Source organism: Suillus subalutaceus, assembly GCF_016647625.1.
Source record: "Suillus subalutaceus strain FC151 chromosome Unknown DFJ58scaffold_126, whole genome shotgun sequence".
NCBI classification, from domain to species: Eukaryota; Fungi; Basidiomycota; class Agaricomycetes; order Boletales; family Suillaceae; genus Suillus; species Suillus subalutaceus.
Genome location: NW_024540375.1, coordinates 116385 through 132725, shown reverse-complemented (window position 1 = coordinate 132725; position 16341 = coordinate 116385). Strand labels below are relative to the sequence as shown.

General features: G+C 48.3%; 7 protein-coding genes across 7 annotated transcripts; 3 read left to right on the top strand and 4 right to left on the bottom strand.

Annotated features, from left to right (window-relative positions):
- Positions 1-444: 444 nt before the first annotated feature.
- On the bottom strand, positions 445-2447 carry DFJ58DRAFT_808658 (aminotransferase). Its single transcript, XM_041391313.1, has 8 exons — positions 2167-2447; positions 2032-2112; positions 1914-1980; positions 1693-1856; positions 1533-1641; positions 1336-1482; positions 1115-1282; positions 445-1056 (listed from the first exon to the last, which is right to left on the bottom strand). The coding sequence occupies exons 1-8, from the start codon at positions 2329-2331 to the stop codon at positions 674-676; spliced, it is 1284 nt and encodes a 427-aa protein (XP_041239471.1). The 5' UTR covers positions 2332-2447; the 3' UTR covers positions 445-673.
- Positions 2448-3084: 637 nt separating this feature from the next.
- DFJ58DRAFT_75843 (uncharacterized protein) lies at positions 3085-5174 on the bottom strand. The gene is made up of 3 exons (XM_041388292.1): positions 5061-5174; positions 3746-5001; positions 3085-3699 (listed from the first exon to the last, which is right to left on the bottom strand). Exons 1-3 carry the CDS (start codon positions 5086-5088, stop codon positions 3268-3270), a joined length of 1716 nt encoding a protein of 571 aa, XP_041239470.1. The 5' UTR covers positions 5089-5174; the 3' UTR covers positions 3085-3267.
- Positions 5175-8021: 2847 nt separating this feature from the next.
- On the bottom strand, positions 8022-9672 carry DFJ58DRAFT_748479 (uncharacterized protein). Its single transcript, XM_041387591.1, has 3 exons — positions 9556-9672; positions 8599-9496; positions 8022-8543 (listed from the first exon to the last, which is right to left on the bottom strand). Exons 2-3 carry the CDS (start codon positions 9437-9439, stop codon positions 8236-8238), a joined length of 1149 nt encoding a protein of 382 aa, XP_041239469.1. The 5' UTR covers positions 9440-9496; positions 9556-9672; the 3' UTR covers positions 8022-8235.
- Positions 9673-9785: 113 nt separating this feature from the next.
- DFJ58DRAFT_666590 (PXA domain-containing protein) lies at positions 9786-11520 on the top strand (the record flags this gene model as incomplete). Its single annotated transcript, XM_041382568.1, has 3 exons — positions 9786-10515; positions 10552-11026; positions 11079-11520. 3 exons carry the CDS (start codon positions 9786-9788, stop codon positions 11518-11520), a joined length of 1647 nt encoding a protein of 548 aa, XP_041239468.1.
- Positions 11521-11616: 96 nt separating this feature from the next.
- Positions 11617-12567, top strand: DFJ58DRAFT_75803 (uncharacterized protein). Its single transcript, XM_041388257.1, has 2 exons — positions 11617-11895; positions 11948-12567. Exons 1-2 carry the CDS (start codon positions 11684-11686, stop codon positions 12516-12518), a joined length of 783 nt encoding a protein of 260 aa, XP_041239467.1. The 5' UTR covers positions 11617-11683; the 3' UTR covers positions 12519-12567.
- A 61-nt stretch (positions 12568-12628) lies between these two features.
- On the bottom strand, positions 12629-13848 carry DFJ58DRAFT_808644 (small GTPase superfamily). The gene is made up of 7 exons (XM_041391312.1): positions 13706-13848; positions 13630-13652; positions 13479-13559; positions 13380-13425; positions 13103-13327; positions 12908-13053; positions 12629-12858 (listed from the first exon to the last, which is right to left on the bottom strand). The coding sequence occupies exons 1-7, from the start codon at positions 13724-13726 to the stop codon at positions 12789-12791; spliced, it is 612 nt and encodes a 203-aa protein (XP_041239466.1). The 5' UTR covers positions 13727-13848; the 3' UTR covers positions 12629-12788.
- A 170-nt stretch (positions 13849-14018) lies between these two features.
- DFJ58DRAFT_732495 (uncharacterized protein) lies at positions 14019-16002 on the top strand (the record flags this gene model as incomplete). The annotated part of the gene is made up of 6 exons (XM_041386179.1): positions 14019-14495; positions 14550-14651; positions 14708-14936; positions 14995-15456; positions 15507-15712; positions 15763-16002. The coding sequence occupies 6 exons, from the start codon at positions 14019-14021 to the stop codon at positions 16000-16002; spliced, it is 1716 nt and encodes a 571-aa protein (XP_041239465.1).
- Positions 16003-16341: the final 339 nt, after the last annotated feature.

Here is a 16341-nt window from a genome sequence, read left to right as displayed (position 1 = left end):
CCGCTTCCTGCCCCACCATTGTCGTCAACAGCAAATGCACTGCAGAGTGAGGATGATGGCTTGGAGCTAGTTCCGCCGACTGTTACGGCGTGCATGATCAGGAGCAACCTTGCGTCACAAGCTATATCCGCCTGGTTGGCCGCTAGTAGCCTCACACATTACATTTATATCCGAGATGCGGATCAAGAACGTAACCAGCACGCTCTCCGCGTTGTCTGATCAAGTCGGTCAATTACGTGGCACCACGAGCATGATGATTCGTGTGCAATGTGCTGTCCATCAGGTCATCGAAACTGGTGGAACATGAAGGCTGAAGAACAGAGAGCATGGTTCCGATACAGATGGTGCCTCGGAGGGCTTCCACTGCCAGCGGTTTGGATCCGATGAAGGCCTGCCAACCTGGCCGGTGCCCTCGAATGTGTTGGCACAATCAATATGTAACTCCGGCAATTTAATGTTCTTCTAGCGGTCTGTTCCTGATAATACCTACTGATGACAGAAAAGAACCAGAGACCTAGACAATGAAAGTCAGAGGCTGGCACATAAGGATATCATAGTAACCTTCAGCGTTACAACTAGCTGATTCTGCCATCTTATGATCGCCACGAGAGAACTCTAGATTATAGTAAAAAGCACAGATAGATCTCCTGTTTGTAGATGAACGATAGCCGCACTACTGCGCCACCACGTAGTTCCAGTCGCTCTTGATAGCCCCCGTCTGAATACCCACCAGCTCTGTCCAAAGAGGCTTCGAGACGGGCCCCATACCGTCCTTACCAGTAGGAATCACGACATCACCTCCGTTGTACCCAATTCTGTCCACAGGGGTGACAACAGCAGCCGTGCCAGTACCAAATAATTCGACAAGTCGACCTTCCTTTGAGGATTGGATAATCTCGCCCATGTTAATTGGACGTTCCGAGACCTTGATGACATCAGGAAGACCTCCAAGACGTTTAACCCCAGAGACGTGATTACGCGCAAGGGCTAACACAGAATCGCGTGTAACGCCTGGAAGAATCATTCCGTCGAGAGGGGGGGTAATGAGTTCGGTTACTGCGAAGGCAATGAATTCAACATCCGATCGAAGCACTGCTGTGAGATGAATGCTTACTGCCGTCCTTGTCCTTGATAACGGCAAACAAGTTCATGGTGCCCACCTCTGTGAGCCAGTGCTCGGGACCATGTAACCACAAGTTCTGCGCGTAGCCCTGTTTCGCTGCACTTTTTTGTGCCACAACCCCTGGTGCGTAATTCGCGGCAAGTTTGTATGCACCGGTACCTTTAGGCATAGTGATTACAGTATCTGGTTGGTGAATCAAGAGCTTGACCTACCTCCAGGCGCGGCACGAATGTACTCTGTCGTGCCGTGTAAAGGTACAGGCTTGAACCCGTGAGGGTAGTATGGTCCCACAGGGCTGGTGATCACGAAGAGTAGTGCTTCGCTGGGGGGCGCAACACCTAACGTACCATTGGTGCCGACTGCAGTGACTTTTAGTGTTTGTGTCTGCAACGAGGGTTACACTACCCACTTAACGTAGGTCGGATGTAAAGACTGTGTCCGGGCTCCTTAGGTATCCATTGACGGTCAAGGGAGATTAACTCCCTTATGCATTCGAGAAGCGCGTTTCCGTCGAATGCCTGTTGGAGACAGGTATGATCATCTGGTCAGGATAGAAGAATAGAGCGTACGGGAAGCGCTAGCCGCTGTGCGCTGGTGTTCATACGTTTCATATTCATGTCAGGTCGGAACATTGTCACAGTGCCATCCTCATGTCTGTAGGCTTTCATCCCCTCAAATAGTGATTGAGCATAATGAAGCACGGTAGCACTAGGGGACAGATTGATGGTACTGACTAGAACATGAGAGCAAACATATCGATAAAAGCTATGACAAAAGCGGTAGGACTCACAAGGTTCAATGCTGGGTGCTTCCCAGCCAGTAGCTTCAGTCCAGCGGATTCTCAGCATATGATCTGACTGGAATCACAATGAGGCACAAGACACAAGGAACCTGAGAAAATGACTCACGAATGTCCGTCCGAAGAGAAGGTTCTTGGAGGGAGGGAGTTCCTTTGGGCTCATTGTTTTGGTGACAGTGAGCCGGGAGGGCTTCGTAGATTGTTAAAACGAGAAGAAAAAAAAGTTCAAAAACACTGTCTATACCTCGATACCGAACGGAACAGCAGCTTTCCCCGTCGTAGAATTCCGATCGATATTTTGGGACATGTGCCGGCTCCCAATGGCAGTAGGTCGCCATGATGGGCGAGTTGCAGACTGTGTAAGCCTAGTAAACCGGAATGGTGTCAAACGCAACCGCACAAACGACATTGCTGAGCCCGTGGGTATGAATGATGCAGCGGAAGGGTATGCTGAGATATAACTAATGAGGTTACTTTTAAATACAGCCCTGCGTTTGATACAGTCACGAGGGCCGCAGACAAGCGTGGCACGTGGGCGCTCAAACGGCATCGGAACAAACGTTATAACTGAGTCAGCCGAATATGCACTATTACAGACCCACGAAGAAACAAGTATCTTCTATGTGGAAGGCAAGCATCAGTAAAACCGCTGAAATTAACGCTTAGCTTGTGCGTGTTACGTCGAACACTTACGACTTGTGGTGATGTTACCATCTGATTGGCGGAGAGCTCCATAAGCTTTACGGAAATCGATGGAATCAACAGAATCGAGTCCTGATTAGATGCACTGATAGGCCAGATTCAAGTTTCACTGCTACTATTCTAAATTTATGGTTCAAGTTCTTCGACCGCTATTTAAATAAGCACTTTCAAAACACTGGGGGATTCTCAGCGTGAAGTTGCTGTGATCAAGTGACGCGCGCATCATATATACGGTATACTAACACGACTAGGTCATATGTAAACTTGATACTTTTATGTACCATGTCATTTATAGGATTATATGCGTCCGATGACTGAGCTAGTCTTGGGATTCTGCGGTGGTCATCCGATATCTTGGCTTGATAATAATAACCGACTTGCATGCCCCGTACTCGCTGCAACTTGTCCTGTAGGCTTTGTGATCATACTATGAGCCGGTACTATCTCGGATAATACCAAATATTACTTATGAGCTTGTCGCTACATTAAATCGCATGCCTAGTTGTAAATTCGAACAAGGGTTAACATAAATGTATGGCACACTGCCAGCAATGTTTCCAAGTCTCAACATTTAAGTACTAAGTGGTAAAGTAACTCGGATATCTTCTAGTAGTCAACATAATATGTTTACTTGTAACAATGGTTATGTCGAAAGAGTATCCAATAAAAGACTCACGAAGGCGACGAATGCTGATGCCGAGGTACACACTAGGAAGAGGGCACCAATCCAAGCCGCCTTGGCCAGTGCAGCCTGGGCTGTGGTTTCTATGATAGTAATGTATGCAGCAGCGTTTCCCCTACTGATTATACCGGAATTGCAGAAGCATGTATCATAGAAGCCGGAATACAGAAGAATACACGTCAATACCACCCAGAGGGAGTTTGCAATGGCCAACAGTTTTCCCATCTTTCGCAGCAAGTGTGAAAACGTCAGAGCAACACGTGCAGACACTGATGCTCGATAAGAATAAGCTGCGGAATAGTGGGCGAGAATACTGGATATCAGGAGCATCATCCAAATGACAGTCGATAGGACTCCGTAAAGAAGGTAACCCAGAGATCGACACCCAACACCCTGCCAGAAGTTAGCCGACGTATCATATATACCAGAAGAAACGCACAATTGTTGGAGTAAACCACACGACTACAAAGGCTCCTCCGACTGTTCCCCACTGTAACGCAAGCGAAGCACATGACGCGATAATCATTCGTGTGAACACGCCAGGCGCCCAATGGCTGTGCCGAGCACAGCCAGATTGCGCACAGTATGCAGCAATTTCCTGAGCAGTCCCACATCGATTGCGGGGGTGGATAGATTTAAAATCGTCGGATTCGACCCACTCACTCTCGACGTTAACGGGAACATGGTTTCGAGCCTTCTCCGATGCCGCTTTGTACATCAGGAAAATATTCTCTGCTGTGCATGCCCATTGCAGCGAACGTGAGTAATTAAACACCGGAGGGGTGAGGAGTTCGTCTGGAGACATAACATCCTCCTCCTGAGCAGTTATTGTCAAAGCTCTTTGGGCGGATGCAGGTGGAGTTGCAATAGGTCTATCTGCTATTCCTGCGCGTGCATGTCGGTCGGCACGATCATAAGCTGCTTGTAAGCGACTGAAATCGCATTTCGGGGAGAGTTGCAGCCATCCCATGACTATTGGAATCAACCACAGCCACATTGAACTAGTGGATTCGCCGCCGGCTTGAGCATTCACAAAAGAATCTGACGGTGAGTTGACGACAGATAGGATATAGGCGACGACGACCCAGGCGATGGAGGTCGCGGACGCAATTGACCACGTGTGAGTATAGTCCACCAATTCAGAGAAGTATTGCCACCAGGAGTCGTTTTCCGGAAGGACAACGAGGAATGCAAAGCGTGCACGATCAGAATGCAGATTTAGCGGAGATTGTTGAAGGCTACTGATAATAGAGACTGCGAATTGTGAATTGGGATAGTCCACTGATTGACTGAATCGGCGGTTGATCCAACGAGAATTGAGGAGCGTGATGAATAGAGAGTAACCAGCTAGTGCCGGTGACCCCACGGTTAAGATAGCAGACATGAGATTATCAAGTCTGTACTGTGCTCCAAAGGGGAGCTGCGATATCAGAGCAAGGTATGGCAGTAGCCACGAACTGAAATCTTGCGCAAACACAGCCACATCAAAATCCTGTCCCTTCCTGCAGAAGGAGGTACACAGCGAGTAGCTTATCGCTGTCGCATCAGCAACATTCGACACAGGATCTCCGTTGCTATTGAGGAGACCAACTAAATTCTGGGTGGCATTTGCATTCGCCTGGATGTCGGTCAAACACTGCATCCAATCGATTCCAGCGACTTTTTCGACAGAATGTACCAATAGTAGGAGAGATACTAGTAGGCAGAGGGAAGGGTGAGAAACCAGAAAGCCGTCGGCAACTCATTGCACTTACATGCCTGGGACCTTATGTGCAAACGCATTCTTTATCAGCTACGCAAGGTAGATGTGATACGTACGAATATCTTTGGCGCACTAGAAACCAGCACCACGGCCTTTAATAGTGCCAGTATTATATAGAAAACCTCTCACCAAATTGCTGTAAAAAGAAACGGATACCGTGACTGTGAAGGCATCTGGGGGTATTATATATGTCTACAAAGTGTCGACCCGAGCTAAGGCCTGGCTCATCATGGCTACCTGAGATGAACGCCTGCCACTGGCAGTGTGCCTGCCAAAGAATATGACGTGAATCGAGCCTGAATGCGTTAGCGGATGACCCTGGCTTGGCCCTAGCACGATTTCCTCGTCAACAAGTGGTCGGAGTTTCCGCATTCATCGTAATGTGAATGTCTTCTTCGAGCTTCTTCGATACACTCCCAGAAAAGTGCAACGAACCGCTGCATCGTGAAACGAATACGGAGATATGGGATGACAAAACATTAAATGACTGAGCGCCGCACTGCCACTGATCATGAGAGCGCTAGGTCGTCCCCTAGCGCTTAGCTGCAGTACTTGGTACTGCCAGAGTCCACCACCTAGTCAGTACATGATATGTCGTGTTAATTCTGATCAAAATGCGGGAGAAGGAACGGGGCCAGTGCTTTCAGGTCCGGCCAACCATCAAGGCACTCAATTTGGCAACGGGCGGATCAAAAGTTCTCATAGTCCTGACAAGTTCCTAGTGTATGGAAAGCCGGACAGTCGCGCTCTGTTACCACCCGTGACATGGGCCAAAAATGGTAGTCACAAGTTGAGGACTCCGTACACCTCTAAAGAGATTAATGCGATCGACGACTTGTAGGTTCCATAGTAAGTATAGCGGCTGTCCGGCTTTTTGTCCTGCAGTTACAGCGTCATATCGTGACGGCGCCGGCGCCAGCCCCCGACTCAGCTTATTCCTGGCATGTTTTGTGTCCATCGAATTAAACGCAAATTAGTCTTTTTATTTTATTTTTGGTAAATGACTGCTAATCCCATGCGATTCTACTGTCAATGCATGATGTTCTTCGGTTTTTCAAGGCCTATCTTGAATAGTCATATACATAGCTAACCGTTTGGCACCAGAACAGATTAGAAATGTGCTCTCTTGTGGTGCGGGTTCGGAACCTGTCGATACGGACAATTCTTCGGAGGTTGGTCCAAGGTGGTTAACACAACAGAATCAAAATTTGTTTCTCTTGTACTGCGCAGGTTCGAAACTTGCCTAACAACAGGGTTTTTTTTCTATCGGAACACGCCTTGAAGATTCACTCATGGACAGTTCCTTGGAGGTTCATCTCAACTTCGTCCTCACCAAAGTGGTTACCACAACGGAATCAAAATCCGTTTCTCTTGGACTACGCAAGTTCGAAACCTGCCTAACGATAGGGTTTGTTTTCTATTGGAACACGCCTTGAAGATTCACTCACGGACAGTTCCTCGGAGGTTCATCTCAACTTCGTCCTCGCCAAAGCGGTTACCACAACGGAATCTAAATCCGTTTCTCTTGGACTACGCAGGTTCGAAACCTGCCGAACAACAGGGTTTTTTTTTCTATTGGAATACGCCCGATTCCTCGGAGCAACTTCGCCCTGACTGAAGTGGTTACTGCAACATAATCAGAATCTGTCTCTTGGACTGTACCAGTGCAGGTTCAAAACCTGCCAATGAGTTTTTTTCCCATCCGAACGCGCCTTGAAGATTCACTGATGAACAGTTCCTCAGAGGCTCATCTCAACATCGCCCTCGCCAAAGTGGTCACCTCAACGGAATCGAAATCTGTCTCTTGGACTGACACTACCACTGCAGGTTCAAAACCTGCAGACGAGGTTTTTTTCTCTCAGAACACGCCTTGAAGATTCAATGATGGACATTTCCTCGGACGTTCATTTCAACTTCGCCTGGCCAAAGTGGTTACTACAACATAATCGAAATATGTTTGTGTCGGACTTGCGCAAGCTCGAAACCTTCCGACAACAATTTTTTTTTCTATTAAAACACACTTTAACATTCACTCATGGACGGATTCCTCGGAGGATCCTAACCGATCTTAAGCAAGTGGTTACCACAACAGACTCAAAATCTGTTTCTCTTGCAGCCGGCTCGAAACCTGCTGACAACATTTTTGCAGTGTATAGATCCTCAAGAGTTCCGTCTTAACTAGGCCCAGTCATTGCGCCGAAGCCTCCTTTTTATGTGATAGTCTGTCCATGAAATAGAATTCACCTTCACCCCTCGTGCGGATCGTCTCAGAGACATAATAATGTATATCCCTGAGATGTGTACGTGCCAACCTAGATTCTCGACGGACTAACCAAAACTGTCGGGATTCACCATCAAATGAAACATTGATGGAGCTGGAGGCCAGAAGAATGCATGCAAGCTAAGGACAGTGAGTCTGACGGTCAGGCAGATGATGTAACCTCCCCAGCCTCGCTGAACTCTCACCGATGAACACTCCTTCGATCGTTGGCTCTTCCAAAGCGACCGAGGATGATTCGGAAGCTAAAGGTGGGAGAATTGAAAGTGGCAGACCGAGCCATATCAGAATGATATGTGTACTAATTTGCATGCGCTCTTGTTTTGTGTTGATGCGGGGCGGGACATACTTTCGATTACCACAGCAAGACCCGGGCAGCTGGACGGAGATATCAATAGAGAGGTCAACGCGAAACTCGTTCATGCGAAGCAGGCTTAGATACGACGGACACAGCATCGCCTGCAAGTTGCTGATCCATTGTGACCAACAAGACAGGAGGGACCAAAGCCAATGGCGAAGACAGAGCAGAAGACGAGGACGCGGCCATGTGATGAGGTGAACAACGACGGAAGGCAAGAAAGCCCCTCGAGAAAACAAGCATTATGCTCAAAACGGAACCAAATTTGCTGACTCGGATGACTCGGAGGTGCACGAAGTCCTCTTACCTATTACGGACGCGTGACACTGACTAAGGGAGCGCGGCTGTCTGGCTTTCCATACTAGTGTGACTTGTAAGTATACGGAAAAGGAATCTGGCAGTGCAAGGACTCATTGGTGTGCGGAAACACGTATACATAAAGGATGGTAATGATATAGATGCGGCTCGATCAACTCATCAAGGGTCATCACAGAATCAAAATATTACATCAACCCGTCATCTATTACTCGGTCAAGATGCGGTCGATGACTCGCGAGGATTCTCTTCTCGGTCATCGTGCTGTATGGTATATGACTCTTCGGAAGAGGATTGTTGAAGCATGACAGGGCCTCTCGTAGGGTTGTCTTGCTGATGTTGCGTGGCATAAGGTGCGCAATTTAGTTGCCTGTACTGGATAGGAATTGAGGGAACAGGAGGGGAACCCATCGCAGAGAAATAAGGTGACGATGACGGTGCATGACATGAGGTGGTCCTCTGTCGAGGTTTAGAGGGTGAAGCGCCGTGCCGGTATGTAGCAGAAATTGCAGGCGAACTTGGTCCTTATCACACAATAAGCTCGAAAGTTCACGGAGAACAGGAACGCTGGTGACTTACGGATATGATCAGAACTCACCGACCTGTGAAGTGGGGGTGCCCACATATCGACCATGGTTGTGCGCATTGACGTCTCAGCATCCACGCCTAAGCTACCCGCTTCTGGGCCAGAAAGATATGGTTGCAGAGAAGGAGCGAGAGGGGCAGGTAGTACGAGTCTGACCTGACTTAGGGGTCCATGCGGAGCACCTATGATAGTGCTCCTTCCAGAACTCCTGCTTCGGATGGAGGTGCTGGACACTGCTGACGCAGGACCAGTACGACGGGAATACGAACGGGTAAGCGTAGCCTGTGATGGTGAACGTGATGGAACAGAAATTGAGGGGGGAGTGGAGGAAGCAGAACCCGAAGAGCTGCTACTAAAACGCCTGGCACGACTAAATGCGGGATTTGGTGTTGGAAGAACTTTTTCGTCATTTGCTAGAGACGGGGGCACGCCTTGGTCATCGCCTTTATCTGCAAGATACAGACTTGATTGCGAAGGAGAATTCTGGTTGTACTTCACACTGAGGAAGGAAGAATCGCTCGCGGCGGGCGATAATCCAATTGACGGAGAAAGGCGTGAGGACAGGGAGTATATTGACGACATGGTGGGCTGTTCAGCGAATTCTGTCAGCCGCTGCTTGCGATAATGAGCGATAGGCTGCACGGGTGGTAGGGGAGTGGAATGTCGAGCCAATCGATGGCGTAGGAATCGAAAAAGACCGAACAAGATCGACATGCCCCCAACAACACAAAGAACCACGATGATAACGGTAGTTGTGTGGTTGACATCGGTGCCGCTAAATATTTGTGTGGCGAAGGAGCTAGGTGCTGAATTGTAGTCAGATATCTGTTCCATATTGAAAGGCAGTAAAGAGCGTCGGTTTATAAACGAATGACAGTGGATGGGTAGTAACTGTCGAATATGTATGTTAGCTTCACGGAACCGCAGAGGTTTAATCTAATATAACGCACGGATTGATGCTTGGTCAGACGGACAGCAACGAGTGGACTGAACCGTCTACCTGTAACTTAATGTTGGTGATAGTAAAAGAGATACAAGCTTGTGAACGTGCATCCGGCCAAGTGACATATACGGTAAAGGATAAACGATTTTCATTGGCTGACTAGAACGCTAACTTCGACGACAGTTACGTAATTATGATAGATCCGGATGTTCAGTCGGTTGCGCGCACGTGTAACTTATGGCGGGTAACCTCCGCCCTCGCTCAACGCATTCTAACAGTATCACATCCAACACCACAAAGCAGCAGCAGCCAGCAACACTTGCAAAGCGCCTGCTCTTTCCGCATTTGCCACCAGGCTCAGACTTGCCGCCGTTGTTTGCTTCACCAACATGCTCACCCGAACTTAACGCGGAGGCCTATGATCTTCTTGCGCTTGCTTTGCGCGCCTTCGTCAATACGTGGTGGACCAAGATTACTCGCTATGACAAGGAATTACTTCCTGAAATTACAGTTGTCCTCACGACCGTCCTTCGGACATTCGAAACACGTCTGCTAACCACCGACTTTTCATTATTCATATTTTCGGTCGCCCCCGCTCTAATAACGCAACACTATCGCGACTACCGTCATGCCGCGTCCAAGGTGTCTACCTCGTATGCAATGGGTGGTGCTGTACCACTTCCGCACTTCTTTCACCAGCTACAGCCTCACGTGGCAATTTCTCCCGAGGGTAAAATTGACGAAGAATACTTTCGCCAGGTATTCGACCATGTACTTAAATCATGTCTGCCTCCTCAGGATTATGCTCCAGAGGCTGAGCGATACATCATACGTGAAATCATCCTCAAGGTACTAGTGAAGGATGTTATTCCGCGAGTCATCCAGCCATGGTTTATTCAGAAAACAATCTTGGACTTGCTCGGTCCATCACTTGATGCAGAGTCTGACAAGGTTTGCCACCTCATATGTTGATGTATCAAACTCTGAACGAATGGCATTGTAGCCTCCAAACGTACCGCCACCGTCACATACTCATCACGCTCATTTTTCTTTCATTCCCTCCTCGTGTTCTTTCTCTCTGCTATGCAGTCCATTTCTGGGATGGGCCTAGCTCTTGTTCAAACATATAAGCAGACGCTCAGTACCATCAAACTTGTTAATCATTCCGCGCGTCCAACAATTAACCAACGGCGAGCAAGTGAACCATGGAGGAAAGCTCGTCCAGCTCCTATATCGCCCACGAGGAGTGCAAGATCAATCTCACCACCTTCGTCATCATATGCTTCAGCCGCGTCGTCTACTCTGTCCTTGCATGTAGATATTCCTCTACCCAACCCTCAGCGTCCATCCAGTCATTATGCTCGAGAGCCTCTCACAATGATATCCGAGCTGTTTACGATGTACGAACGCTTTGCTACAAGCGCAGTAATGCATACGGTGTGTATGATTTGTGCGGCCACGACTCCGTTCATGGATCGGTAAGGCAGTTACTGTCTTTAATCATGCACTTTCTAATTCTTGTTCCTCAAGACTCTTGACCCACTTACTGTATACTCGGATTCTGTGCACGTCCTCTATATTATTTGTACTACGACTGTCCAAGCATACTTTATTTCCAAATGGATACCCAGGCCCACCTCCAATCGATCCCACTCCAGAAGAACAAATTATTATTCACCAGCAGTTACTTCGGCGACTGCGTGAACAGGTGCCAGCGTTTCTGGCTCCCGTCCTTCTTGGATCCTCACCAGAACGCACTGTTGAGGAAATAATCAGTCCCCTCGGCGACGCTGCGTGTAATGCACACCTTGCAGTCTTTATCATGGATGCGTTATTATTGTCCATTTTCCCAGAGATGGGAGTCGAAGGGAGTGCTGGGAATGCCGACGTGGATGTAGCAGAAAGGTTAGATGACGACGGAAAGGACTGGACGCCAGGGATAAGTCGAACTACGTCGAGGATGACTCCATAGCGATGTCACGATTATTCTGTGCGATTTTCCTGAGTTTCCGATTCGGAACTGTGATCAAAGACTCATGCGTATTTGTCTGTGTTTATATTGACGTCACACGGTACGGTATATATCGTCCAGCAAGAAATCAAAACGCGTATTCCCAGCGTTTGCCCCCCTAATCATGTCCTCTATCCACCAACCTCCTAGCCCTCCCATTCTCTATTCGTTTGGGTCCCCGAATGAGTTGAGCGAGAAGCTCGCTGCCTTCATCGTTAAAGCACAGAAAGAAGCTGTCGATAAGAAGGGCAGGTTTACGGTTGCTCTCTCAGGCGGCTCTCTGCCAAAACAGCTGAATAAGCTCGTTGATAACCCATCTGTGAAATGGGACAAATGGTAAGGATCGATTCAAAGATCACAATAAACATCCATCTCACGAATACAACAGGCAGGTCTTTTTCGCCGATGAGCGTTGCGTTCCGCTGGATCACGAAGACTCCAACTATAATCTTTGCCGGAAAGAGTTATTCAGCAAAGTTCCCATACCACCAAAAAACATTCACCACATCGATATCTCCCTCTTGGACGACCTCGAAGAGCTCGCAGACGCGTACGAGAAAGCGCTTATCAGCGAGTTTGCCCAAAAAGACTCTGCTCGTTTTCCCGTCTTCGACCTCATCCTCCTCGGCATCGGTCCAGACGGACATACCTGCTCCCTCTTCCCGGAACATCCTTTGTTGACGGAAGAGGACAGGTGGGTTGCGTATATCGAGGACTCACCGAAACCTCCACCAAAACGCATCACTTTGACATTCCCAGTTCTCAACCATGCTCTACGCATCGTATTCGTCGCAGCGGGCGAGGGAAAAGCTGATATTCTCAGCACTATAATTGATAACCCAGAAGTAGGCTTGCCTGCTTCTCGCGTCAGGCCATCGCACCCAGGCCAGGTGTACTGGTATGTCGACAATGCTGCCTCAGCCAAGGTCGAGTACGCGAAGTCGGAGTTCAAGCTATGAGTTACTGGAAGGAAGGAAATACGGAAGGAATGTGTCTTGTACTTGTACCAACCTTCAATGCCGCATCTTCACTTATGTTTTATCTCACATATGCCTGTCACGATCCGCCGTAGCCTGCGTCGTGAATAGATGAGATCAACAGCGTTCGTGGTGTACGCGATAGAGCACAATGTAAAATATTACTCGGCGTAATTGCAAGGGGTAACAAACGGCAAAAATGCCGTAGAGAGCATGACCAACAGAAGAAAATCCCAGTCCATAGATTATCCATTAACAGTTGCACCCATAGTTTTGTGTGCTCTCCCGGTCAATCTGGATTGGGTCCGGGTAATCAACATACCTACCACTCGTCATGAGCAAGATGGCCAGACATAATCGGATAAACGTACAGTTGTTCTTCTGCTTCTTGTTGCAGCGCGTTCTTCGAGACGGTCTGGAACGCCTGCTCCACATTGATAGCCTCCTTGGCAGAAGTCTCAAAGTAAGGGATATTGCCCTTTGATTGACACCACGTCATAGCCCGCTTCTGTGTTACCTACAAAGCACGTGAGGAAACATATGTTATGACGCTGCCTTCGACGGACCTGCCGTTTGTTCTCCTCCACATCGATCTTATTCCCCAACACGACAAAGGGAAAGTTCTCCGGGTCGTGTGGGCTCGCCTGGATAAGGAACTCATCACGCCAGCTGTCGAGCGTCTCGAACGACTTGGCACTGTTTACGTCATACACAAGCACACAGCAGTCTGCACCGCGGTAGTAAGCCACACCTAGAGATTGGAAGCGCTCCTGTCCGGCGGTATCCCAGAGCTGAGCATCCTCATCAGTGGGAATGACGCACTTACCCTACTATGATACGTACCTGCATTGTGACAAGACGGTCATCCACCATAACTTCCTTTGTAAGGCTGAGAACGGGTAAGAGCCGTGAGCGGAGCCACCAGCGTGAAAGGGCACTTACAAGTCGGCTCCAATGGTGGCCTTGTACTGGTTGCTGAACCGCTTGTTCACATATTGGTTCATGAGTGATGTCTTGCCGACACTACACAAACGAGAGCAGAATGATAAGTATCAAATTCATAGGTCAAGGCTAAATACTTTGCAACACGCACCCACTGTCGCCTAAGATAATAACCTGACCGGACGAGTCAGTAATAAGATAGATATGCAAAAGCATAGCAAACGGACCTTGAGTAATACACGACCCATTTGTGAAGATTAACAAGAAAGTTATGTGCGAGGAATGGGTCGTAGGGGCAGTAGGTCGTCGTGCTGCACAGGCTCGAAATGAACGGATGGTCGGTGGGGTGCCGGCGCCGGATGGGCCAGCGCCACCGCATACGGAAGGTTTCATCTCCGCTTCAACTGCGTCTTGTCTCAAAGCAGCCAATCGGCATGACTCTGCATGCTTCATCGAGTCACTTGTAGTACCCTAGAACTTGCTTCTTTCCCCAGATATCAACGTTCGCGACGTTTATTGGGCCATATTCACTACAGAAACATGACCACCCGTATTGCGCCCGCTGTCAGGAAAGTGATCCAACTGACCGACGCTGAGGATCATCTGTGCACTTTACTCGACGAATTCACACGTCATCTTCAGGAGAACAAAAATATCACAACAGCGTGCAGGATCAACGGGGGATGGGTCAGGGATAAGGTCAATCCGGACCTCTGTCATAGTTCGGGCAAGCTCTTATACTATTTCATTTATGTGTTACAGTTACTGGGCATGGACAGCAATGATATTGACATCTGTCTCGCCGATATGATGGGCGTGACCTTCGCTGAAGGTTTTGTAGCATTTCTGTCTGAACAGAAACATCTTCATGTGCACAGAATCGCGAAAATTGAGAGCAATCCTAATCAATCCAAACACTTGGAAACTGCACGGACTACTCTCCTTGGCATGGACCTCGATTTCGTGAACCTAAGAAGCGAGGAGTATGCAGAAGACAGTCGCATACCGACCGAAGTTGTGTGTTCAAGGTCTCTTTGAAGAACACGCAGAACTTGACCAGATCACATACAGAAATTTGGTACACCACTAGAGGATGCTCTACGGAGGGACCTCACTATTAACACGCTGTTCTACAACGTTCATACTCGTTCAGTTGAAGATTTCACTGAAAAGGTGGACTCATGCCACTGATATCACCGACATTGATAATACTGACATGACATGGATAGGGTCTCGAAGATCTACAAAACGGTATTATTCGGACACCATTGCCGCCACGTGAAACCTTCCTGGACGATCCCCTGCGTGTGATACGATGCATTCGCTTCGCAAGCCGTTTCGGTTTTGAAATAGAGTCTGATTTGCAGCAAGCTGCCCAGCTTGAGATAATTCAAGATAGCCTCGCACAAAAAATTAGCCGAGAACGAGTCGGGGAGGAACTTGATAAAATGATGAAAGGTCTGTGTTGACTATCCCGCGAAAAAGAGATCTCTGACAGGTTTCTCATAACGTGCAGGGCAGGATCCTCTCCGCTCGATACGCATTATTAATGATCTCAAACTCTACAAATGTATATACCCCATCCCACCACAAATTACCAGTATCGCCTCGTCTGCTCCGAAACCACAGGAACTTTCTTTACGTGCTGCTACCATTCTGCATGGCCTCCTTTCATCCACCAGCGAGGATTCGATGTCTTTGCATCCCACTCTCCGGTCCTACGTTCTGCAAGAGCCCGGGTGCAAGGCACGCCTGTTCCTTGCAGCCAGTCTCTATTCGTATCATGGAATCACGTACCTGGACCCAAAAGGCAAGGAACAAACTCTCGTCAAGTGCGCAATCCAGGATGGGCTAAAGCTAGGTAGACAAAATCATTATCTGGATGGCATACCTCCCCTATATTCCGCTTCCGAATTCTTGAATGGTGTTTCGTTAGAACAGGACAGGCTAAAAATGCCTTCAGAAAGGGTTGCTATAGGTATGGTTGATAATCGTGCAGCTCTGTTCAATTGATGATGGGTCGTCTAGCACTTTTACTACGGCAAGAAAGTGTTCATAATATAAACACAGGTTCTCATTGGGCTAGCTCCCTCGTGTTCGCTCTCGTGTGCGAGCTAGTCTCAGCGTCTGGCCATGAAGAAGCAGCAGAGTGCGTTCACCGTTACAACGCATTGACGCGCCGGGTCGAAGAGCTTGGGTTGGACAAAGCAGCGGATGCTAAGCTGATACTAAATGTGAGAATTTTTGATTTCACTACGCCTGGCTTGGGGTTGAGCTGTCACAGGGCAAAACAATCGCCCGCGCCATGGATGAAAGGCCTGGTCCATGGATGAAAGCAATGCTTAACATGGTGCTTGAATGGCAGCTCGAACATCCCGACGGTACTCAAGATGACTGCCTTGCCTGGTTGAATGAAGAGAAGAGCGCAGGACGCATCGACCTGGAGGAGCTAAAGGCTGCAACTATGGGCAATAAGAGAGTGAATCCAGACGAAGCGGCGTCTTTGAAGAAAGTCAAACGATGAGTGATTCAAATATGTACTAATCAAATGGTATATATACAAATTTTGGACATCTGATGGCATGTATGTGCTAGCTGTAACAACGGGGTTTTCTAAGAATACAGCGGAATTTACATGGTATGTGACAAGAGTTGCGTTGGAAATCCGTGCTTGCTGGGTATGCAGAAGTGCGAGATGGGGGTAAAGTGGAAAAGAGATCGTCGATGCCGCGAGCGTGAGTGGTATATTCCTTGAATGACGTAAAAGTGTATGAGTATAGAGCGAGTGTGTATCTGAGACTTTTAGTTGAAGTGGATCCAGTCTTCGAGGTTGAGGTCGGGTTGCACGTCTTTAGTAATGGGA

Coding starts and splice junctions, on each gene's coding strand:
- DFJ58DRAFT_808658 (XM_041391313.1), bottom strand. CDS start 2,331: ATGTCGTTTGTGCGGTTGCGTTTGACACCATTCCGGTTTACTAGGCTT. Junction 1,981..2,031: donor TTCTCTTCGGACGGACATTC/GTGAGTCATTTT, acceptor TTGTGATTCCAG/TCAGATCATATGCTGAGAAT. Junction 1,857..1,913: donor AGCACCCAGCATTGAACCTT/GTGAGTCCTACC, acceptor CTCATGTTCTAG/TCAGTACCATCAATCTGTCC.
- DFJ58DRAFT_75843 (XM_041388292.1), bottom strand. CDS start 5,088: ATGCGTTTGCACATAAGGTCCCAGGCAT. Junction 5,002..5,060: donor GCACATAAGGTCCCAGGCAT/GTAAGTGCAATG, acceptor TCTGCCTACTAG/TATCTCTCCTACTATTGGTA. Junction 3,700..3,745: donor TGTGGTTTACTCCAACAATT/GTGCGTTTCTTC, acceptor AACTTCTGGCAG/GGTGTTGGGTGTCGATCTCT.
- DFJ58DRAFT_748479 (XM_041387591.1), bottom strand. CDS start 9,439: ATGGAACAGATATCTGACTACAATTCAGCACCTAGCTCCTTCGCCACA. Junction 8,544..8,598: donor GGTGAGTTCTGATCATATCC/GTAAGTCACCAG, acceptor TTGTGTGATAAG/GACCAAGTTCGCCTGCAATT.
- DFJ58DRAFT_75803 (XM_041388257.1), top strand. CDS start 11,684: ATGTCCTCTATCCACCAACCTCCTAGCCCTCCCATTCTCTATTCGTTT. Junction 11,896..11,947: donor TCTGTGAAATGGGACAAATG/GTAAGGATCGAT, acceptor CGAATACAACAG/GCAGGTCTTTTTCGCCGATG.
- DFJ58DRAFT_808644 (XM_041391312.1), bottom strand. CDS start 13,726: ATGGGTCGTGTATTACTCAAG. Junction 13,560..13,629: donor ATTATCTTAGGCGACAGTGG/GTGCGTGTTGCA, acceptor TCGTTTGTGTAG/TGTCGGCAAGACATCACTCA. Junction 12,859..12,907: donor CAAGAAGCAGAAGAACAACT/GTACGTTTATCC, acceptor GACGAGTGGTAG/GTATGTTGATTACCCGGACC.